The following is a 24,303-nucleotide window of genomic DNA, read 5'->3' as shown; positions in this document are numbered from 1 at the left end:
TGAATGTATTTAGTTAGGTTGTAACAGTTTTTCTGTTACTTTTGCACTTTTTGTTTATATGTTTAAAAGAAATTCAGGTGTTATTTATTCTTTGTAGCCTCAGAGACTTAATTGCCTTAATTTAATTGTCCTGGCTGATCAAATAATTATTTTAATGTTAATGTTGTGTCATTTGAGACAGTTTTGAACAACTTATTTGTAGTTTACCTTTATGTAAATGGCTTTAAGGAAGGAAGTAATCCAAAAGTAATATATCTTAGTTACTTTCTTGAGGCAGTAACTAATCACTTTTTCAAAGTTACTGGTTACGTCCACATACCCATGCGGTGGAAATTGACACATTGACTGTAATGGAAACGTATCAGCTTCGTTGCCATTACGCAGTAGACACGCAGTAGTTACGAATCCAGTGGAAATTGAGGGTTAAATTGGTTAATATCTTAATCTTTTTAAAACACCTGTCAACCACAATTAAAATGGAAACCAGGTTTTATGCAACAGGAGATATGAATGATTGGAGCGAGGTCCAGTGCATGCTTTAGTAGAACAGGATCCTAAAGTAATTCCTGCTGTAGCGTGCTCCACTCTCTTAGATCCCGTATGTCTCAGTCACAGGTGAGTCTCCGCCCAGTCTCTCCAAAGAGCTGACCAACTCACTGGCAGGCGTTGGCGATGTCAGCTTTGACGCAGACTCTCAGTTTCCTCTGGACGAGCTTAAGATTGACCCGCTCACCCTGGACGGGCTACACATGCTCAACGACCCCGACATGGTGCTTGCTGATTCGGCCACCGAGGACACTTTCAGGATGGACAGGCTGTAACCTAAGGTGCTGATGGTGGCTGGGAACAAAGAGATGGAAAAACCAATGAAGTGTGAACGGAGAGTAACAAAGGTCAGGTGGAACCCTCTCCCTCGTTGCATGGCCATCCAGCTATCTGACATCGTCTCCGACTTCGTGAAGCCCTTTGAAACGGTGCGCCACCTAAGGACAACAGGGAAAAAGACATCCAGTGGCTCGCCCAGGGAATGACCCCGCTGTCCTTTTGAATGAGATTGGTTGCTCAGTGCTTTTGCTAGGCTAAGGTGTTTACAGTGTACCATTACATGCCAATCGTAAAACCTAAAAATCGCACAATCTACCGTGTTTTTGTTGGATCTCCACTTTCATGTGTTGATACCTGTTTCTAGCAGGAAGCTGCTGGGACTCATGGGTTCATTTTGGTCCCATTGTTTAACAGCATCTTTAAAAGAAACAAATGCCGGATCGCTCGCCTCGCTCCCTGCAATGAGATGAATTGGTTTTTCCCTTCATGCCATACCAGCTTTTTATTTAACACTCAAAGCTTTATTTTTTACAACCAAATGTTAGTTCCATTACGTACTGTTTGTTTTGATGCTTTGTGTATTTATATGTTCTATTTATTTTGTGAAAGATTTTATATATTATTTCATAATTTGAATTTGATGCCAAAACGTAGGCATAAGCTCTTTAGGCATAGTGTAAACTTGCACAGATGTGTGTCTATTTATTATTGCTAACCCTATTTATATGTGTTTGTTAAGGTATTTGGTTGTTGACAGAGTGCAAAACCTCCCCATAGTTGCTCCTAGGTGTTCGACGTTCCTGTCTGTGATTATGACATGTGTTCGATGTGGCTGTGCTGCAGTCCAACAGTCTGATCTGACTTTTTCTGCACTGCTTTAGTAAACTCCAGAATCATGTTGGTTTTTTCACCGCTCATATCTACTTTTCTTGAAAGGATCTCTCTTTAACTAAAAACACAAGAAAGGCTCATTCAAACCTGTGTTCTACCACCGAAAAAGCCAACAAAGAATATTTTAACACAGAGCTTCTTTTCGTTGACTGAAAGAAACCTTTCCTCAACAACAACAAAAACTCTAAAATCTTCTTTTACAGTCGTCACTGTGAGATCACCTGATTTTGCCTTAAAGGAGTATTTTATTGTTCGTAACTGTGTCTTTTCGGAGCTTGTAACATTTTCTTGTAATTGAGAGGAAGTTATGGTCAGTGATCATTGTGAATACATTGTGTAAAGTTTGACAAATCAATGTACTGTATTTTGTAGCAGTGCACTTTATTGCCAAATTGTTGTTGTTTTTTTTAAAGTAGTGTTTAAAAAAAGGTCTAAAGGCTATAGGTTTGTGAGAAGGAATGCAATTATGGGGAGGCTTTTGCTCCTTCACAGGGAAGCTCTCACAAAATTGCAATTGCCCTTTGACACAGACTTGACAGAAGAATATTTATCTAAACCTCCAGTTGCTTGCTGTCATAGTCTAAACTAAATTTGCAGATTTTTATCAAGAAAAGGAATTTATATCTTTGCAAATCTTTTTTTTTTTTTTTGCTAAGAACTCAATGTTTAACAGAAGTTAAAAAAGACAGAAAGTTTATGTATATTTTTTAATCTTTACCAATAAAAAAACCATTACAAAAAAATGAAGAGATGTGTCAATACATCCTGGACAAAAACTACCAAGTGTTTATGTTAAATTGAGCGTTAACAACCTCAGTCTTTCTGCCTAAAAACAAAGAAGGAACAGGGGTAACTGACAGGCCTTTATGTTTTGTGCCAAATGCATCTGCCCTACTTTTTGTCAGAGTTTCCCTGAGAGTCCTGTGCAGGTCTGTGATATTACATTTGGTGTATTGTTATGTTTGTGTGCAAGCGGGCCTATCTTTAACGCACTCACTACATTCATGGGAATCTCCCCCAACCACCCTTCAAAAGGAAATTGTTAGGGTATTTGTTTGTTTTGTTTTGTTTTTTTCTTTGCCCTCACTGCTACTTGGCTCAGAGTTCATTCTCTGTTGTAAACCTCCTTCAATGATATTGGTTGCCTTTGTCAGATGTGTGATTCCTATGCAAATGAGGAAAAAGAAATGACCCTTAAAGGAAAAATCCCCCTCATGGGTTTAGCTGCTCAACAATTCTTATGAGAGGGCTTGATTTCATTTCCTTTCTCTGGTTTCAAGCTACAGTTTGGACACAGGAGGATGTGCTTTTGCACATTCAGAAATGTGATCTAAAGGACAAAAGTTACCTGAATTATCAACTATCAACCCTTAGAGACAAGGATGTCCAACTCAAGAAAGTATTTGTCTAAAATCCTATCACAGTTATGTATTTTTGCTTTCTAAAAGTCTTAAGTTGTAATTGTTTGTGGCAAGATCACCAGTGCACATGCCCATCAGGTGTATTCTGAAACTGGCACTCGCCCCCTCTACAAGGATCATGATTAAAGGCTGTGGGGCTTTATATTAGGGCTGCTCGATTATAGAAAAAAGAAGTTATATTTGAAATCACGATTATTCAAATGATTATTTGTCAACCAAAAGTTATTCATTTTTTGTACAAAAAAACATAAAATATATTCTTTAAACATAAATAAAATCCTTCAAACACTAAAATCAAGTATGTTCACTTTTGCACAAAACAAAACACTTCTTGCATGTGATGTGTCTTTGCTCTAGTGTTTCCATATCAGAGAATTTGACTTGCCACTTGTTTACCAACCGTTTTTGCTGCGTTTCTCCTGCTGACCACTAGCAACAACTTTCCTCATGTTGGCCTGCAGCAGGGGTCTGCAACCTGTGGCTCTGGAGCCTCATGTGGCTCTTTGACTCTTTTGCAATGGCTCTCTATAGCTTTAAAAGTATATTAAAATAATGAATTGCTATTTCGCACAGAGTATTCATTATTAATGACATTGACTTCAAATAGATTTATGATAAAACCATTTGTTAATCTAAAAATAAATCACCTTCCTACGTCACCTCCTGAAACCATCATCAACTTTACTTACACCTGTGGCTAACCTTAGGTTTTAAATCCCTGGTGAGATAAGTAACCAAAGAATATTCTGGAACAAAATATAATGTAATTTAATTTATTATGCATGCTTGATGTTGTCACTTAGCATGTGTTGACCGACGTGATCACGTGTTGTCTCCCTTCAAATACATTAACTGAAAAAAATATTGTTTCCATAAAATGTTTCGATATAATTTGAACTGGAGAATTTAATACACCGTATTGTCTTTATTAAGAAAGTATTTTTTCGGCTCCGGAAGGACTTTAATCAGGTGAGATTAGACAAAATGGCTCCTTTGAGAGTAAAGGTTGCAAACCCCTGGCCTACAGGCTAGCTTTGAGAGGGGAGGGGAGGAGCTTGCATGTGTGTGGATTAAACAACTCGAAATTTGTATTAATAATGTGTGTGCCAAGCTTTATTATTTATATATATCTGAAATAGTGGGTTTGTTTTATTTAGCAAATAAAACATGTATATATGTATTTTTTTTAATCGTTTTTTTCTTAATTGTTATTTTTGTAATCGTTGGGTGTAATAATCGTAATCGAATTTAGATTAATTGAGCAGCCCTACTAGATGTTACCTATAGTATCATTGCAAGATCATTCTTGACTCAGCAGTTCATGTACTATGGGTTCCTTGGCAAAACACTGGAACCCAAAAGCATATATGTTGGTGTACATCCATGTACAGTAAGTGATGGATGAATTTCAAGCTTAAAAAATTAGTGATTTTGTGATAGAGATTTTGAATTCTGAAGTGAGGCCCATATATTTGTTGTTCAATGAGACAAAATACCATTTGCAAGATTTCTCAAAAATACTTTATCTTCACATCATCACTATGAAGTTGATGCATTTCTGGAGGATGTCAATCAGTTAAACACAACTGACCAGAGAAAGCAGAAGATGAGATGGGTTTGTAATCGGGTCACCAGTTTGAATCCAATCTCGGCCATCACTGTGGGATGTTGAGCATTAACTTTAACTCTAATTGTGTTCTATGTCGCTTTGAATAAAAGCGTCTGCTAAATGAAATTGTAGAATTGTAGAACCACTCGTGGATTTTTCCTTTAAGGCTTGTAGAGAAACTCCACTGACTCTGAACTCGCTTTGTTCAAGCTTCACTGCTGCGTTACAAGAAGTGTAGAGCTTTCCTAACACTCCTTTCCTAGCTCAACAATGGTTAATACTGCTTGACCTTGTACATACGCTATAGCTGAAACAACATGCATGATTAAAACAGACTGTCAAATCCTCCCCACGAAGCGTCGGCAGGTTTGATTAGTGGACCATAACTATTGCAGTCTGAAGGGATGCATGTGATGCATTCTCCTGTGTGACATTGAATATCCCGTTCAGTGACTCCATTACCTCCGTCTCTGTACAATGTTACTTCATGATGGTACGAGAATGTATCTTTGTGGCATTTATTTCATTTTAATTCAGTTTTTTGCCAAATGAACCAGTACTTGTGTTGCTTTTCGGGAGGCGTTGGGGTCTTTCACAGACTGTTGCTTGTTTTGACTGTTTTTTTCTAACTGTAGCATCTCTATGTATGACCCTTGGCTATCATAGACGAAGAAAAAAACGTTTCATTCAGCTCAGTCCCCAATCCCCGTCAACATCGCTTTGTTGGCTTTCTTGATAAAGTGGAAGAGAGGACTTACCTTGCACAGGTTATCGATCTACAGTATATGTGCACTGATCATTTGAATATGCAGATTTAATTCTTTCACACCTCTTTGTTATGCAGCATTACGTTCTAGTTAGCCAAAAATAACAAGACCTACAGGTAGACCATATTTATTTGTTTAGAGGAAGTACTAGAGATTCAGATTAGTTCTCAATGTTCTGGACAGTGTTCTCACTACTCAGCATTAAGCTTTGTCGACAAGTATCTGCATTTTGTTTGTTTGTTTATTAGTCTTTTGCCCTCTCGCCACTAAAATTATATTTTTGAAAACATTAGCGAGAGTTCAGTATTTTGACTTTTTGTAAAACGGTAATCTCGAAAGTCACCGTTAAGTTATGAAAAATCAACAAGACCCATGATGTATACAAGCAAGGTACTGAAAAGTATTATTGTTTTAAAATTTAAGATCTGTCTTGGTGCACGTGTGAAATCTAACATAATCCGTCTTCACTACAGACTGTAGGGATTTATTCTCATGTTTTTGTAGATGGAGCAGATTGTGGATACACCAAATGATTTTCTCTTGTTTAGTAATAAGGCCATAACACTTTCATTTGTCTCCACTGATTTTTCTTTCTTTTGCAAAATAGAATTACCCGTATGTTTTAGTTTTGATGAAAATCCAGATTCACGTGGACAAAATGTAAAACTGGCCAAACTCATGTCACTTGACCATATGTATTTTAAGGCCTCTGGTGTCATTGCAGCTAGGCGTGTTCAATGACACATTGGGGAAAATGAAACTGTTGGGTTTTTTGTGCAAAGTTTGGTTCATTTGTTGCTTTGCACTTTATTTACGGCTTCCTGGCTCTTTAGCAGGGACTGTTTGCCCGATGTGAATGCTGACTGTTTCACACCAGATATAAATTCTGTGGAAGTTTTCATGTCAAAGAAAATAAGGATTTTTTTCTTTTGTAAAATGGCTTCTGGGCTTTTACCCCCTTTGTTTTTTTTTCATTTTTATTATTATTTTTTTTAATGTCTAAAATGTTTGATTGATGCAAAACCAGAAAGGGCTTACTCCGGTGCAGCTTGCGCTCTCCCGGAAAGGGTTGACGCTCCGAATGTATTTCTTTGTTTTCCTCCTCCCATGTTAAAAATAAGTTTGAGACAGTCACAGTTTCACTGTGGCACTGATTAACCTGTCGTGTTCAGTTAAAACCACTTAAGTTCTTACGCTAAGTGTTTGTAGATCTTAATAGCATAACTACATTTACTGAAACTAACAGTGCTGCATGGTGCCCAAAGAAGCCAGAGCTTTATATAGAAATACAGGTAGTTAGTTTGTTTGTTGCATTTTCATGTTTATTCCCAAGCTTATCTATATGTAACTAAAAAACACTTATAGAGTTTTTTTTTCTGGAGGAAATCCGCTTAGGCAGCTGATATATTTGTTGTTGAAACTATAATTGTGAGAACCAAGATAGAGGATGACAACTTGACATGTAAAATAGAAGTTAAAACGTCAAGCAGGAAGAAGAAAGTTTGAGAATCCGTTTTTACTCTCTTGCTCTAAATATTTTACACTTCTTTTTTTTTTTTTTTTTTTAATCAAATTTTTAATTTTAAAGAGTTCAATTCAAAACATTTCAGTTTACAAGTTAAGAAATAGTTTCACCTCTCATCCAGAAGTGACTTATTGCAAAGTCAGAAGTTCTTGACCCTGAAAAACCATTTGACAATGAAAGATGATGTGCTTGGTTGGTGTAATTTAAATGTATATTATATGTAAACAGATGAATGAAGAAGAGTTTTGTAAGTCTTTTACAGCAAAAAGACTCACTTTAATAGCAGCTTATGTTAAAGTGAAATGGCTTTGTTACTATAATGTTACTATCCTTCTAAAGATCAGCCACTTTGTTAGAGCACTGGTCTGAAGGTCCATCCTGAGGGTTCTCTCCAGTGTTGAGCCGTACGTTGTTGTTAGGTTTATATAATGCAGCCCTCACTGTGTTTGAAAGCATACCACGTTGCTCTGATTTGGTCACTGCTGTGCCGGAGCTCATTGGATGAGAGGTGAAAAGGTCTATTATCTCAACACGGGCTTTATCAGAGATTATGTATTCAATGTTTATAACCTTACTCCAGGTTTGGACTGTCCAAGTTTAAAACTTTACTTTTATTTAACAATGTATTTTTTTTTTTATTTCCTTAACTAACAATTAGTCTTTTTATTTTACACAAGCTCGTTTGCACTAGTTGGAATATTTTTATTATTTAGTTCTTTAAGTTATGAATGATGATTGAAGATTATGACCACGTTTATTGTATTTTCTACCGTTAAAAAAGTCCTTTTGTGATCAAGTTTATCAATTGTTTTTTAATTGAATAATTAACTTTACAGAGCATTCTTATCAAATGCAAACTATATTTAAGATTTAACAAATCTCATTTTATTTTATTTTTTAAATTAAGCCTTGACATATCTCACCAGATTTTAAAGTATAAAACTGAGTGAGGAAAAAAACAGAAGCTGGTGGTTATTTTTCAAAATAGAGATCAGTACGTCATCTTTATTTTGTTAAAAATTTACTTTTATTTTTTTTTCTGGTTTGTTTCAGTTTCAGGCATCGCTCATTTTCTTGCTGCATTTCACATTGAGCTTTATGTTCTACTACAATGAACAGGAGCAAAGTTTTATCTCAGAATGAAAAGATGATCAAAGAAATCCCAAACTGCAGTTTGTGTGTTTATTCATTTGTCCTCGGTCTCAGATTAAGATGCTCAGATGTTGCCTGACCTGTGCTGTTTGATGGTTTCTGTTTGCGGTTTGGCTAAGATGTCCCTTTAAAAATATAAATACAAATACAGGCTTTTCTAAATAACTCACTGAAACAAGTACGTTTTTGGAAATAACACAGTTTACGTTGCACTTGAAGCTTATAGTGAGAATAGCATTATATCACTGTTGTCCTGCAAGTCGTAGTAAAAAAAAATCTCTAGTTATTTATTCGTTGCCCTGTGGATTTCCTTATGTGACTCTTTGTTTCTACAATTAAAGAAATGTTTGAATTGAATGTCGAGAAAGGAAGGATTTCTCACAGCACAGCCTCGATGTGCAGAAAGAAGCTGATCTTCAGATGAAATACCTGTTCAGTGTCATGTGACGACTTCACGGCGCGTTGCTGTGGACGTGCATGATGTTACGACCCTGTTGTATATTGTCTTTGCTATTGTTTCTATTTTGTAACCTGTATTTCCAAATGCAAATTCAAAAGATTATTTTGGATATGTGCATGCTTGTGAAATGTTCAGAATGTTGATTTCCACTAAAAGCTTTTAAGTTTGAAAACCCGTCACGTCTGGTGCTTCAACTACCACTCTTAACTAAAATCCACCTTTATTTCAAATAATATCAGAAACTAGCACATGGATATATATTTTACAATAGTAATAATGTGTATTTTTAAGATGAGACAAAAACTTTTCATGTTATCAGGTCCCATAATCACTCCTCGCTGAAGAGTCTCAGTTTCTTCTTCATACGATTCATTTTCATCCCTTTAGTAGAGATTTAGATTTTTCTCTCTTGGCTCAGTGTGTTTACAAAAACTAAAAATTGTGGGTGTTTTGTTTGTTGTTATCAGACCGCCAGCTGGACTTGTTGAGCTCTGTAGGTGTCAAAGTCCTCAGGGAGAGTGTCTGATACAATAAAGAACACATAGAAAGTTACTTCACAATGTGCACAAAATGATTATTCGTAGCATTTTTGTGTCAGATCGTGTAAAAATCTCTCATTAAAAAGATGAAAATCCATTGAAAGTCGTGAAAAGAAGAGCAAACAGTTCAGAAAATGGTTGGATGGATGGATAGCATTAAAAGTCCTCTCAGTTATTTTAGAGTAGACACCCACTTTCTGTCTCACATCACTGTGTCGCCTGTCAAGATAGGCTAATCAATTTATTTTGCAACTAAAAGCTGTATTCCTGATTTAAACTTAAGTATTAACACCTAAATGCAGCTTCAAAATAAAGCTCTCTCACACACAAACAGCATTTAGATACCACATTAAGGTCTTGTGTTTTCTACGGTTTAGGATGCTTTAACTAAAGAGTTGCACATTTTACAACACAAAATGTCACAAGTTTGTTTGAAATTAACTGATCCACTATATACAATTGGTCAACTCCTGAACACAAAACCACACAAAGGCAGCAGAAGTGTTACATATTTGAGGACCTGATTATCAATGTTGAACTTTAGAAGGAAAGGTGATCCGAAAGAAGAACAGGATATTGTTCAGCCTTGACCACATTGAACCCGTCCTCTGTGGACTATTTCCAGCTTTGTCTTAAATCCTAAATCCTCTAAAACCAAGCTAAATTCTAGAACATCACAAAGATCTCAAGGTAGTAAGTCAGCTAGATAGGCTATCACATCAGTATAGGAAAATCCTTGAGGAATGTCTTAAGTATTTTGTCAGATTCCTAACATGATGACTTGAGGATGTGAGTGGGTTCCCATAAGGACATTTTTTGGGAGTCTGTATTCTAAAATGCTGTTGCCTATATTATGTCTCATATACAGAAGGTGGAAGGTAAAGCCTCTTACCATTGCAGCGATAACGCAGGTTAGCCCAAATGATGTTCTCCTGCGAAAAGCAGAAGACGCCGAGTCGTCCTCCTCGCATTGTGGCGTCTATAATTACGCCTGTGTCTGCCACCATCTGTTGACTCTCGTAGAAACGAACTCTGTGCACCAACAGGAAACAGAACACTCAGTATTTCAGCTGTTTTTTGAAAGAAAAAAACAATGATTATTCCCCGAGCAATAATGGTATAGATGTATACCTCTAGGGGCCTGTACTATGAATCTAGCTATTCTCTTATCGTGCTTTGGCTAACTTCTTACAGGGCTAAATCACTGTGGTAACTTAAGCTGAACACCTAACTGGGTCGGGACCAGGTTATGAAGTGGATAAGATTTGAGCAAGTACAAAAGTCCCGCCTCCTGACAAATTGGTTTTCTTGGAAAATGACCTGCCCATTGTTAGAAGATCCTGGTTGGTGCGTAGATCTGACAGCTGCGTTTAGGAAAGAAATTTTGTTAATAGATAAATGCAATCCTTTCATTTACAGATGACATCCTTTAGCAAAGGTATAATTATATCTGATGGACTGATCTACCCCGTGACACTGAAAAACAGGAACAAGCAGGTCTGAAAATGGATGGATAGATGGATGAATGGATGGACTGATCTACTGTCAGCTGTATGAATGAATGAATGAATGGATGAGGATTACTATTGCAACAACACTTCATCAGTTGGGTAAAACTAACCTGTCTCACGACGGTCCTAAACCTAGCTCACATTCCCTATTCGTGGGTGAATGTTCTAGTCAGATAAATTAATGATCCGTCCGTATCTCCACCCATGTCACAAGAACGCGCACGTAGCTGGTCTGAAGTCAACTCGCTTAATTTAGTGAGTTTTATGTCTCTCTGAGAATATTTGTATACGTGAAGCCCGCAAACGGAGATAAATCCAGGCATCACTTATCTAGCTTTGTAGTACAGGCCCTGAGAGATAGAGGTATCAATACATATTGACCTTTGTCCTTACATTCCTTGCTACATAGTAAAAGCAACTCATTGAAGTTTGTGCAATCAGGTAGTACCTGATGTAGCCATCGGCAGGCCTGTGCTGGAGGAACCATCGGTATGAGGTCTTGTCCTTCCAGCCAACGTTGCGAGAATCCTTCCACAGCAGTTTCACCTGGTCATTCGTGTCACCAGTGTGCCATAAAGCGTTCCTCAGGTTTTCACCTGGTCCAGTGTTGGACTTTACTGCCTGTATGAACACAACAATGAAAAGGAAGTGCCAGGAATCATTTTGTGATCTGTCGCATCGTAAATGTTTTGAAGGATTAACAAACCTTTAGTTGGATGCCAGGCTCAGCCACGGCTCTGAAAGGATTTGCTTGCCAGTAGATCTGTTCAACCTGCTTCCACATCACCACATAGAAACTAGAGCTGTCCTGGTAGCCGAAGATAAAACCGGCATAATCGTCATCTGTTACAGTATTAACATGGAACGTCCCTTCAAAATCCACGCCACTGAAAGCAGTGTAACCTGACAGATAAAACAATAAAGACAGACACTAGTGTTTTAAAAATATATATTTACTGTATATATATATATATATATATATATATATATTTTTTTTATTTTTTTTTTGTTTTCAAATCTATTTCAGAGATCAGACACAACGCTACAATTCTTACCAACAGCCAATCCTGGATCACTGTTCATTGTCTGGACAATCTCTCTTCCCTGCACCAACAGAGCAGAGCAGTAAATTTCATGGACATTGGATTTCATTTCCTTAAAACGGAACCATAAACATTAGCTTCACCTGGTTTAGCACCACCCAGTTTGGATCAATCTGTGCATCTCCCTCTGGATCTAAAACAACCGTCTGGTACTCCCTGAAATCAGTGAGAGTTACCATAGCGTTCTCAGGGCAAACGTCAACATGGTCTATGATGGTGTCGTTGTCAAAATCCATCTCGCACACGTCACCAACACCATCACCTGGAAGGTAAACAAGGAGATTGGTGACTTATGAAGACAATGTTAACACAAATAAATATTTTTGGACAAAACAACTTCAAAGATGTTACCATTTAAGTCTTCCTGCAGAGGGTTGGGAATCAGCCGGCAGTTATCAGGACCAGGAGGTAGAAGGTCTGGGATGCTATCATTATCATCATCATCATCGCATTCGTCACCTATTCCGTCTTTGTCTGTGTCCAGCTGAGAGCTGTTGATGACTGCTGGACAGTTGTCCCTAGAGTCTTGGTGACCGTCACCGTCGCTGATGGAACAGTTAGATTTTCATTTAGAATGCCCTGAAACTAATGTATGTTACATGTAATTAAAGTGACAGCAGAAATTACTTTATTTCTCTGGACTTTATATAAGTTATAACATCTGCTGTTTTTGTCATACAACTACTGTAAACACTGAACAAACACCAATGACTGCTAGTGTTTTAGTGCTCAAGACTGGTCTTGTTCTTGAGACCGCATTTAGATGATTTTGGTCTGGGTCCTGGTCTTGGACTCAAGAGCTTTTTTACATGATTTTTTTTTATTTTTTTGTTGAGACCAGCACTGATTTGCTATTCTTCAACATCATTAATGTGATGATAAGGAGAAGCACTTGGAACTGTTCCTGATTCATTCATGTTGTAATTGGACTTCAAACATTTAGCGTTGACTCACTGATTGTTCTCTCTCCTAAAAATCTTTTCCAGTGCCTCATGTGTCAGACACCTGCAAAAACTCAGACGTGAGTCCTTCTTATTTGTAGGCAGAAATACCTCTGAACACCTACTTTAGAGCTCATTCACCTGACAAATAAACATCTAATTTTCAGATATTTAAAATCATTCTGGACTTATCAGTGGTTTTTAAATACAAGAATTTAGTTAGACTGTTGCATGTTGCGCTTTGAAAGATTTGCAGACACCTTTTTTTTACCATCAAATGTGTTTGAAAGAAAACTAAAATTAATTAGAGAATGCTCTTAACTGTTCAACTTTGTCATGGTTTTTAAAATGGATTTTCATGGTCTTGACTCAGTCACGACTTTCACACGTATGTCTTGTCTTGGTCTCGGTGCATTCTGGTGTTGGGCAAGTCTTGGTCTTGGATAGTGTGGTCTTGAGTACGACACTAATTCCTACCTATCCTTGTTGGTGTCACAGGGGTCTCCAATCAAATCATTGTCCACATCCAACTGAGGAACAGACACGTGTTGTTAACATTAGGGTAAAAAAGTAATACTTCTAAGGATATTCTGATATATATATTTAAAAAAAAAAAAGATAGGCGTGAAAAGTTTTAATGCTTTAGAACTATAGGCTTAAACAATCCAACAATAAGAGAGAAAATAGTCTCACCTGGTCAGGGTTGGGAACATAAGGACAGCTGTCGCATGCATCTCCCACTTTGTCCCCATCTCGGTCTATCTGATCAACATTGGGAACCCTTTTGCAGTTGTCCAGATGGTTTGGGATTCCTGCGGACAATCATGGCCATAAAGCCCAAAGCTGATTAAATATTTGACACACCTCACAAGTTTTTTGAAAACCACAATAAACCTGAAAAAAGTGAAAAGCTGACAAGGACTTGGAAATGTAGTCTTACCATCACCATCGATGTCTTCATCACACTCATCTCCATATCGGTCCACATCTGTGTCTTTCTGGTCATTGTTTTTGACGGCACGACAGTTATCACAGGCATCCCCAAAGTCATCCTCATCGATGTTCCTCTGGTCCACGTTGGGTACCAGCACACAGTTATCCTGCAGAGAGCATGCTTTGATCCCAATGTGCACACTGGCGTGCTGATACATGTGTACGCATTTGCTTATCTTTCTGTCATTTATGCACACACTTGTGTGTTGGGGATCCCATCTCCATCTGCATCATCATCACAGGCGTCTCCGATCCCGTCCCCATCAGCGTCCTCTTGACCAGAGTTTGGAACAGTGACACAATTGTCCTGTAAGAGGAGGGCACTTGTTGTGAAGGAGGCATGAAAAAGGTTTAGATATTAGAGGTGAAACCTCAAATCTTAATCAAATGCAACAACTTTCCTTAAACAGGAAAATTAAGCCCACGCTGGTGTAGAAAATTCTCAATGATTTGCATCAACGTAACAACCTCCTTTAAACAAGTCCACTGACTTCACCTTCTAAATGCAAAAGCTTTCCTCTTATTCCAATTGAAAAGCTGGAAAAATACTTCACATACTTCAAAAAAGAGACCAGAAAATAACATATGGGAATGCTAAATACATTAAGCATTCCAATATGTTAAGTAAGTAAACATTACTTACTTACTAACTTGCTTACTTACCTACTTACTTACTTACATTGATGGACAAAACAGACGTTTGGGAGTTTGTCTTTTTTAGATCTAGTCCTCACATCATAAAGTCTTGTTCAGTTTCTTTTGGTTGGTTTTTGGCTCTATTTCTTTTTTTGACTGAAATTCTGACCATTTTCTCAATCTCAGTATGTATCATTATCATCAATCATGTATCATATCTTTGTACTTGAGTCTTAAACTTCTGAAGTTCTGCATCCGAACAACCTTCTGACTTTGAGGCAACATTGCCAAGCAACCAAAGCAGCTTTGGAAACAGATGGTTTAAAACCTACTCTGGCTCAATCCCCATTGAAAACTCTTGGAGACATTTCACTGTTCTGAACTATAGGCTCACCTTGTTGCAGTTTCTCTCAAGACACTTTTGTCTCTCATCGGGAAATCCATCGATGTCCGTGTCCGTACCGCAGAGGTAGCCATTTCCAGCCCATCCAATACCACACTGCCAGGATGGAAAATTGTTTAGCAGTGATTTAGTTATTATTAGCCTGGGCTACCGGACTCAATACGCCACTCACTTTGTTGTTCTTGTTCTTGTTGTTCTTGTTGTTGTGTACACTGGTTAAAATCACTACTCCTCTGTTATTCGTAAACGGATCGGGCTGAAATTTGGTAGGTATAATTTATGGATGTGTACGCATTGACGCTCCGATTTTTGATTTGGGGCCGATGGGGGCCCCAAAAGAAAGAGAAAAAAGTCGATTTCTTATTTATTTGCGATCAAATAATACGATGTTTGGTGGTACCGAATCATTGGCACACACCAATATATAAATGGGGCACATTACCCCGTACGTATCACGGGGTCACCAGGGGATCCCCGGGGGCTTTATTTTTCAAATTACTCCTCCTCCATTAGTTCTCGTTAGATTGGAATACAGGTTGGTATGAATACTCTATGAATGAATATGATGAGAATCTCAAAGTCCTTTTATTTAAATGGGGCCTGGGGGCCCACTGCCCATAGCTGGTAATTTCCAAATTTATGGGAACATAGTAGTGTGATATATCATTTCAAAGGCAATTCAACATACATTACGTTTTTACGTTGCACAATTGAGAGATATTTTGTGGAACCGAGTCATTTGACTGAATTCTCGGGAACGTGGTTCGTGCTATTTGGCGCGGAAGTTCCGCGAGCCCGGCCGTAGTTCACCCGAACTTGTTTTAAACAGCAGCTGAGGTGCCAAGTGAGCTAATGGGCCCCGGAAATTATTTCACAGATAGAGATCAGATGTTTGAGTTTATAGTTAAAGAGCCAACGACTTTACCTGACACTCAATGTTTCCTTCACGATGGACAATGCACTGGGCGCTGGCATGGCAAGGGTTGGGTTGGCCATTCCCACAGGCTCTTTCAGGCTTACAGCCTCTCCGCTGATCCCCCACGTATCCTGGTTTACAGGGACCACACCTGTACGAGCCCTGAGGACAAGAAGCAATCCAAAAGATTTCAAGAATCCAAAAAAGGTCTATCTTACAATCAGAGACTTTGATTTAACATGCATGTGTTTCTACTGAGGAAAGAAAGTACCCAGTCTGGGTTTGAAAAATATCTTCTCTTTGGGAGTCTTTGTCTTCATCACAGTGTACAAGGGAAATAAACACTTGGGAGGATGTGTAGGGAACATTTAACTGAGCATTGAACTCATTTCTTTCTTTCAAAAACAATATGTGAAATGACGAAGGCTATAGGTTCAGTACGGCACATTTTATAGCGTAAGTAAGTAAGTAATCTTTATTTATAGAGCGCTTTTCACAGGTAAAAAACCACAAAGTGCTTTACACAAATTTCAGTATCATTCTGTCTAAAGAGAACATGGAAGAACAGTAACAAATAACATGGGAGACAAGAACGGGAGAACTTAGTAGAGTAGTGCCGGCACTAAGCAATTTGGCGCTCTAGGCAAGTTATTTCTTCTTCTTTTTTTCTTCTTTTTTTTAAAAAAATAATAAAACAAGAAAAGAAACAAAACATTTACCTAAAAACGAATATCAATGAAATCATAAATAAAAATAGACTCAAAAGAAATAATCACAAAACATAATTTAAATAATATACAACTAAGTGTTCTTCTAATCTTTAAATTTACTTTTTAACGGAATGCAATTTTATCCAAGCAATAGGTTTGTGTATTTAGGTAAATGATAGAAAAATCTGAGCTTCCTGAATTATTTATAGTATGTTGTATTACATTGTGTTACCAAGATGCACAGATTTTATATTTTTTTTATATACAAAATAACAGACAATTTAGAAAAGGGAACATTTCATTCTCTAGCATGACCCTACATTACACATTCTTGTTTATTATTACCGTAAATATCTAAAAAAAAAAAAAAAAATTGGAATAAAATGTTTTCATATCCAGTTTCACTCTGTGTTTAAACTTGTGATGGAATGGATATTTTCTTTAGTTTAGATTGCAGACTGGTTGATAAAGAGGGTTGAAGGAAGATCTTAGAGAAGGACACAGTTTGACTCTTAAATCACAATGAACTCACAGGGGTGTTCATGCAGACCGAGTTCTCCACACAGCCTCCTCCATTAGGACCTTCACACTCATTGATGTCTCTGCACACCTGGAATGAACGAACAGATGGAGGGAATCTCTGAGTACTTAATCCACATTAGCAGACACAGCTAATGACGTTTGGTTTGGAAGACTGAGCAGTTTTTGGCTTTTGTCCGACATAATGTCAGTACCAAAGCCAGAGTGTAGGTGTTGGAGATGATTATTGGCTGGAAGCACTGAGAAAATACCAGTCTGTATTATGATATCTGGATACAAGTTGGATTGAGTTTCTCATTAGTTCAATTTAAGATTAGGCAACATCTGGAGAGCTTTCAAGAAATGTTTTCAATACATTTTACATTCAGGAAAACATTTAAAGAATGTTGAACCTGTTTGTTGGCTTTGGCGTAGGCAAGTCCCACACCCTGGACCTGAGGGCCAGAGAAGCCAGCAGGGCAAGAACCACAGCGAAAACCTGGAGAGGTGTTAATGCAACGTACGCCCATGTGACAGGGCATCACCGTGCACTACAGACAAGACACACACACACACACACACACACACACACACACATACACACACACATACATATACACACACACCATTAAATCTAACACATCTGACTCTTATGGGGCACCAACTATAAAGTTGTGCATGCTAAAATAAACAGCAACATTTAGCAACAAACCACGTTTACAAAACACGTCTTGTTTTTTTTTTTTTACCTGATTTACAGCAATATTTGTGAAAATATGTCAATGTTAAATCTAAATACAAATGTTAAATATAAATCTAGATCCTAAATGCTAAATCTAAACGATGAATTTGCATATTAGCTAAATATTTAGTTTCACCCGTGACATTTAGTTTTAACATTGAACATTTAGATTTAGATTTAACATTTAGATTTAAAATTGAAGATTTACATTTAACATCTAGATTTAGATTCAACATTTAACATTTAGATTGAACATGACATATTTTTACAAGAAAAAAATATCACAAATTTCACAAATATTGCTGTATATCTGAACAAAAGTAAATTAAAAAGAATTGACATGTGTTTTTTAATTATGATTTTTTGCTAATTGTTGGAAAAAGTAGCTGTTTATCTATGCGCACCTTTACAATCGGCGCCCCATACACGCTTCACTGAATCGATCTGTTGATAATGAAGCCAATAATAGATTTCTATGTACCTCATCCACGTCCGTGCAGTAGGTGCCGTTTCCTACCGTCCCATCAGGACAGGCTCCACACTTTATACCCTGAGAGGTTTCCATACATTTGACCCCAGGGTGACAGGGGTTGGGCACGCACAAGGGACGAGGCTGCGTCCCTCCCATTCCTGAGAAGAGACGTGACGTTTCAACATTTGTTATTGACATGAACGAAGCCAACAACCCACTCTGTAAAAAGACTTAATAAAACACACCACAGGCTTCACACTCCATCACTGTGTTCTTCAGGAATACTATTTCTTTGATCTGAAAACAGATGAAAAAAACTGGTCAGAAACAACAAAGCAAAAATTATAGTAAACTGTTTCATTCGTGTGTTTTAAGAGTGATGTGTACCTGTTGTTTCAGAAGCTCTTTAATCTCTGCCAAGGCAAGGTTTGTCATTTTAATTTGACTGATGATTTCCCCATCTAGGTTTAAAACAAAAAAAAAAAAAAAAGACAAAGCACCCAACTTAAGCTGAATTTGATCATTTCAGAAGCAGCACCTGAAGAAACAATTGTCCTTACAAACACAAACTGGTATAGGGCACCGATTATAAAGTTAAAATAAACAACAACTTTTTATTAAATATTAAATCTAAATATTACATTTAGATTTAGATTTAACATTTAGATTTAGATTTAACATTTAGATTTAGATTTAACATTTAGATTTAGATTTAACAGTGACATTACATTTTTACGAGAAAAGTAAATATCACAAATATTGCTGTAAATCTGGTCAAAAGTAACATGAAAAATTCACATATGCTTTTTAAACTTGGTTTGTTTGTTTAGTTTAGCATGCGCCACTTTACAAGCAGCAGATTTTTAGACTGAATGTGTTCTCATTCCACCCTAATATCAGTCTGAATGGATCTAATTAATGGATTCATTTATTGCAGACTAACAAGTTACTACGGCCACTATACCAAAACTATCAAGTTAAACAGAAAAATAAACTTTCACTTAGTAAGATCAGTATTTGCTCTGAAAGCAGAATCTATGAGTCATTTTGTATCTTTTAAGGGTTATTTTTGCAGACGTTGTATGAACATGTTAATCCTCACTGCACTCCTTCAGTGCTTCTATATGATAAATCAAAGAAATGACTGTGCAGGTCAGTTTGGTTACCACAGACTTCTGTGCACCTCATCATTCTACCACGGAAGCAGCTCTGGTCAAACCTCTTAGATTTTAGACTGTCTGTAGAGTAAATAAGGACCTGTCGGAGGTCCTGTTTGACATCTTCCATCTGTCTGATACTAAAGTTCAATATTTGATATTCCTTCGTCACCACGAGCCTCATTTGTCCGATGGACCAGTCATTTGTTGGAGTCAGACATGTTTGGATTGCAGCGGCTAAATGGACTTTCCAGGTTTGTACTCAAACACTATGTTTTTTTTTTTTTTTTTTAAAGCTCCTGTACTTACAAGGACCAAACCGAGGGAGTGTCACTGAGCTTCTGCGGTGTATCGCTCCTGCTTTGATATGATCTGGATTTTCAATAAAGATGATCCTCTTCCATACATTTATTACCCAGCTTTACAGTACTGGAGTAACTGACATGGTCTTAAAGAGGGTCTACTGGTACAACATCAGATCGGGACCCCGGCAAAAAGATAAAAACAGGAATTCCTCCATACAGGGTCGGTCTTTTCGACAGGCAACACAGGCGGCCGCCTACGGTGTCATCTCCTGCTGGGGCGCCAATCTTAACTCCCCTATTTTTTTTTATTTTTTTTTTTTAATGATAATTTAAAAAGATATAATAAACATGAAACACACATTTTACAATCACTCTATATGCTCTCGCTTAATTGAATATTATTATTAAAAATCTAACTATACCTCCACATTTTTATACTTATTTTATTTTAATTCTTGTTTTATTCTGTATAATTCTATTGTGTTGTTTGCACATTGTGGTCTTTGGTTTTAAGATTTGTGTTACTGACTAGTAAAACCAAACAAAAAGTAGAAATGTCCTTGTACTGCAACTTTTGTATTTTACTTGAGCTTTTGATTGCACTGTTTTGAATTTCTTTTGGATTTTGCACCATTTTTGTTATTGTTTCCTCGAGACATTTGCACTATACCTGTAGGTGTTATATTGTATTATAGTGTATTATTCGAATTCTTTAAATAGGTTGTTTTTTTGTTTTTTTTTTTGCGTTGCAGAATTGCATTGTTTTGTCTCGATATTTAGAATAAATAATATGTACACACTGTGTATAGACTTGAAAAAAAAAAAAACATTATTTTTATTCATTCATGGGGGGCGTGTCAAAGTCTACTCTTGCCTAGGGAACTGAATGACCTAAAGCTAACCCTGCCTGCATAGAAGTATTTAAAACTCAATGTTGAAGGTGAATGGTGTGTAGACATTGTATTATGACATTGATATTAAAGACAGAGGGAGCTATTGGCGATTGTAGGACATTTACCAAATAAAAGGAGCAATTGCCCACCCCTAAAATATACTAAAATATTATATTTATTGAGCCTAGCCCTAACCATAACCTGGTAAATCAAATGACCAAGTTTTATTTATATATTAGTGGTGGGAAAATTTCCCTTTTTTCAGTTTTTTGGCGAGGAAACGCATTGTTTCTCTCTCTGTCTTGTTATTCTCCTCAGGTTTGTGGTCTTTTCTTAGTAATAGTTTAGTGGTAAGTATGTGGTTGTTTTTTTTTTTTTTATTCTTTCGGCCAAAATCTCTTCTTCAACCTAAGATGGAAATGTGCACATCGGGGGAAAGAAAAAACCTGTCATTGTAGAAAAATAAATATAGGAGGCTCCAATTTGGCCCACGGGATGATTTTTCTGAAAGTGAAAGTTACATTAAAAACATTTTTCCTGAAGTGTCAGACTAATTTTTATCTCATGGGAAACATTCAACTCAGTTTGATACCAAATGGACCAATCCAATATTAATCCAAACAATTTTCTGAAGGAAATAATGAATAGAATTCATGTTCAAACATCTGAAACATTTCTACACAGTGTTTTACTTTATATTTCCTGTTTTCCTTGGAACTTTCTCTTTCAAAGCAAGAAAGGGCAAAACTTATGTACTGTAGATGCCATGATGGGTCAAAAATGGACCACAGGCCTTGATTTAGACCACTGGTTTTCAACCTTGGGGTCGTGATCCCATGTGGGGTCGCCTGAAATGTCTAGTAGTAGAAAGAAGATTAAAAATACATTTTAACTATTAATTCTGAAATTATAACACCACAAACAATCTTAAAAAGCTGCATTCCATACTTTCACTTTCTGAAATATAAATCTAGTTCAAATAAAATGCTGTATAAAAATATCTCAGCTGGCACATCTGGTCACATGTTCACTAATCTTGGCCTACTCTGCATTTTTAACAAACATTATCAAAAGTTAGTTCTCGAGGGAAAGAAATGTGTGCTATCAAAATGGGGTCATGACCCAATAAAGGTCGGTAACCACTGATTTAGACACACGTCCATTAGTCATTAGTCATTTAAAAAGCCTTGAGTTCAGTCAAAAATCAAAGACTACAGATGTAGTATGTTATAAGATCTGGGAGGTCTTAGGTTTTCTTACTCTCCTTCAGGAGTTCCTGATGGTAGTGTAGTCTACTGTTTGTACTAATTGACCCTCAGACATGACCCAGAAAAGGTGACCCGCTTTTCAGCTGCACCTCAACCAGGGCTGTGCTATACAGTCGGCCCCAGAGGAGCCGTTAAAGGGCCAGATCCCTCCTGAACATGAAGCACAGGAAATGTGTTCTTCTCATTAGTAGCAACTCTGTTCACTGAATGAATTTCACAGCAGCAAAAGAAGATGTAGGAGATAAATCACTCTCACCTCCGATGAAAACCTGTCTTTGAGAGCCTTTGGTATTATCACAAGTAATTTAGTTTGTGGCAATTTATCAAAGTAACTAAACCACAGCCTTTAAAGACTGAAAACAGCCAGCAACAATCCAAACTAAGTATTTTTTCAGTGCTGCACAACCACAAACTGCTTCTAATCCATGTTTTTATCTGTTTTTCCTTTGTTGTTCTTGCCATCACATCAGTGAAACATGAAATCTGCTGTAGTACTGTCACTAATCTCACTAATCAGATGGATTTCTCTGACCTCTCTGTCCTGATGCAGTGTGTGCTCCCATCCACAGTGCACAGCTCAGCCCCAGCAGCCACAGCATGGTTGGCTCTTCTCTGCAGAGGAAAGAAGAAGTTGAGCTACAGCTTCTGCAGCCTTCAGCCTCAGAATGGGGCTCCCCACACGCTCACGTCCACAAACACAGCTTTCGGGTTTCCTCCCCTGCCTCGGTTTTTATACGTCCCTGCGTCACCTCCTTCTCTTCCCGCTCTCCATCTGAAACAGAGCGTTAGGAGAAGAACATATCACATATCAACACTCATAACAAGTGTCAAAACGCCTTCAGATCTTTGCTTTTAGAATTATTTACAGTAGTTTGGATGAACAAGCATAGGCAAGTGGAGGCACGGGGGCCACCAGTGGCCCTTGGTCTAATTTTATGCGGCCCTCAAAGTAAATGTACAAAATGACAGAAAAATACACAAAACAAGCAAGAGTACATTAAAAAAACTACAAAGCATTACAAGTTTGCAGGATAATACAGTAAAAGACAAGGGAAAAACACAGAAAATACTCCAAAAACACACAAAACAACAACAGTAATACACAAAATTACTCAGACAAATGTACAAAATTACAGAAAATGACAACAAAAGAACACAAAAAGACAAGAAAAACACACAAAGTGACTCCGCAAACCCATAGTACTAACAAACAAGCAAAACGACAACAAAAATCCACACAAAATGGCAGAAACACAATATGACTCCAAAAAAACATATACTGTATTTGACAGGAAAATTTCACAAAAGGAATACAGAAATGCACAAAATGCCTCACAACGAACAAGACAACAACAATCATAGACAGAATGACAGAAAAACACACAAAATAACAACAAAAACTCTTTGTTCTTTACTGTAGCAATGCTCAGATTGGTCATTATTCTAAATGCTGACATGAATGTTGATCATGTGGCCCTCCGATCAAATACACACATTTTATTTTTTTTGTGTTGCCTACCTCTGATTTAGAATAATGACCAATGTGAACGTTAATACAGTAAAGAACAAAGGGGTTTTCTGTCTGTTTTTCTGTCTTTTTGTGCACTTTGCTATTTTTGTTTGGATTTGGTTTTATACCTCTGCCTTGGATGTAATTTTTACCTGCCTTTATTTATTTTTGGTTTGCCTAGCAGGATAATGAGTAATGATGAACCAAAGATAGACACCGTGGAGGAATCTAATAAATCTTGGAGGAAATCTGGAACATATTCTACATACTGATTCTGCATCAGTTTAAAACACTGAAAATCTCTCATCATTGGTAAAGTTTCAAAAATTCATATCTCGGTTCGTAATTAACCAATGTTTATTAAATTTGACTCAGTTATGTTGGGTTGGATCCTTAATTACCCCACAGAGTTTCATCTGAGTCGAATCAGAATTGCGCATTTCATCGCGAATTTACAGAAAATGAGGGTGCCCATACATTTGGACCTACTGTATCGTTATTAATGGGACTTTACATTTCTTACAAGCCTTTAAAGTGGGAATGATCATGGTGCCACGATCACGATCACTGACCCAGATCACTGTGAATATCTGGCAAAGAGGAGATTTGGCGCTTTGCTTAGGTTGGTAGAGGTTTGTATACTGTATCTGGAGTCCTTTTTGTGTCTTTGTTCTCATTTTGTGTGTTTTTTTCTGTCCTCTTGTTTGTTTTTTAAAATACTCTGTGTGCTTGTTAAGCAGTGGTACCAAAATCAGACCAAGAGCTCCATGTGGTTGCCCATCACTGGTATAGAACATCTAGTCAGAATGATAATGCCTACATCAGATCAAACAGGGTCATCTTCCATGCTTAAACCATTCCCATAAGAAATAGTGTTATTGCGGTGTTAGTATTTTGCTCTCATGGCTTCATAAGGTTCCTCTTTTAATACAGGAGCATCATCACAAACAGGTAAATATATATTTTCCTTCAAAACTTCTATTAATTACCGTATATTTGGCAATATTAGGCCGATTCCACAGAACTCTTCAGTTT

General features: G+C 37.3%; 2 protein-coding genes across 7 annotated transcripts in view; one reads left to right on the top strand and one right to left on the bottom strand.

The window, feature by feature from the left end:
- Positions 1-22,629, top strand: part of crtc1b (CREB regulated transcription coactivator 1b) — a 39,902-nt gene extending 17,273 nt beyond the window's left edge. For 3 of the 6 annotated variants that reach the window (XM_028443460.1, XM_028443458.1, XM_028443463.1), the window contains one exon: positions 22,328-22,629. In XM_028443460.1, the coding sequence (XP_028299261.1) occupies positions 22,328-22,614 (287 nt within the window). In that variant the 3' untranslated portion in view covers positions 22,615-22,629. Of the gene's footprint in view, positions 1-575; positions 3,348-22,327 lie in introns of those variants that run through there. The other 3 variants (XM_028443464.1, XM_028443459.1, XM_028443462.1) reach the window with 2 other exon arrangements.
- comp (cartilage oligomeric matrix protein) lies at positions 8,852-22,514 on the bottom strand. The gene is made up of 19 exons (XM_028443457.1): positions 22,291-22,514; positions 18,523-18,596; positions 18,381-18,432; positions 18,145-18,293; positions 17,335-17,472; positions 16,935-17,012; positions 15,702-15,854; positions 14,768-14,872; positions 13,937-14,044; positions 13,685-13,844; positions 13,438-13,556; positions 13,222-13,274; positions 12,155-12,348; positions 11,887-12,065; positions 11,756-11,804; positions 11,407-11,603; positions 11,149-11,321; positions 10,082-10,221; positions 8,852-9,172 (listed from the first exon to the last, which is right to left on the bottom strand). The coding sequence occupies exons 1-19, from the start codon at positions 22,355-22,357 to the stop codon at positions 9,114-9,116; spliced, it is 2,247 nt and encodes a 748-aa protein (XP_028299258.1). The 5' UTR covers positions 22,358-22,514; the 3' UTR covers positions 8,852-9,113.
- Positions 22,630-24,303: the final 1,674 nt, after the last annotated feature.

This window comes from Gouania willdenowi, chromosome 4 (genome assembly GCF_900634775.1).
Source record: "Gouania willdenowi chromosome 4, fGouWil2.1, whole genome shotgun sequence".
NCBI classification, from domain to species: domain Eukaryota; kingdom Metazoa; phylum Chordata; class Actinopteri; order Blenniiformes; family Gobiesocidae; genus Gouania; species Gouania willdenowi.
Note: the sequence above shows the minus strand (reverse complement) of the source record. Positions and strands in the feature narration are given on the sequence as shown.

Excerpts from the sequence above, each read along its gene's own strand:
- comp (XM_028443457.1), bottom strand. The coding sequence starts at position 22,357 with ATGCTGTGGCTGCTGGGGCTGAGCTGTGCACTGTGGATGGGAGCACAC. Across the intron at positions 13,845-13,936 it reads ATGGGATCCCCAACACACAA|GATAACTGTGTGCTGGTACC; the intron begins GTGTGTGCATAA and ends TGCTCTCTGCAG. Across the intron at positions 12,349-13,221 it reads TGTGACACCAACAAGGATAG|CGACGGTGACGGTCACCAAG; the intron begins GTAGGAATTAGT and ends CTGTTCCATCAG.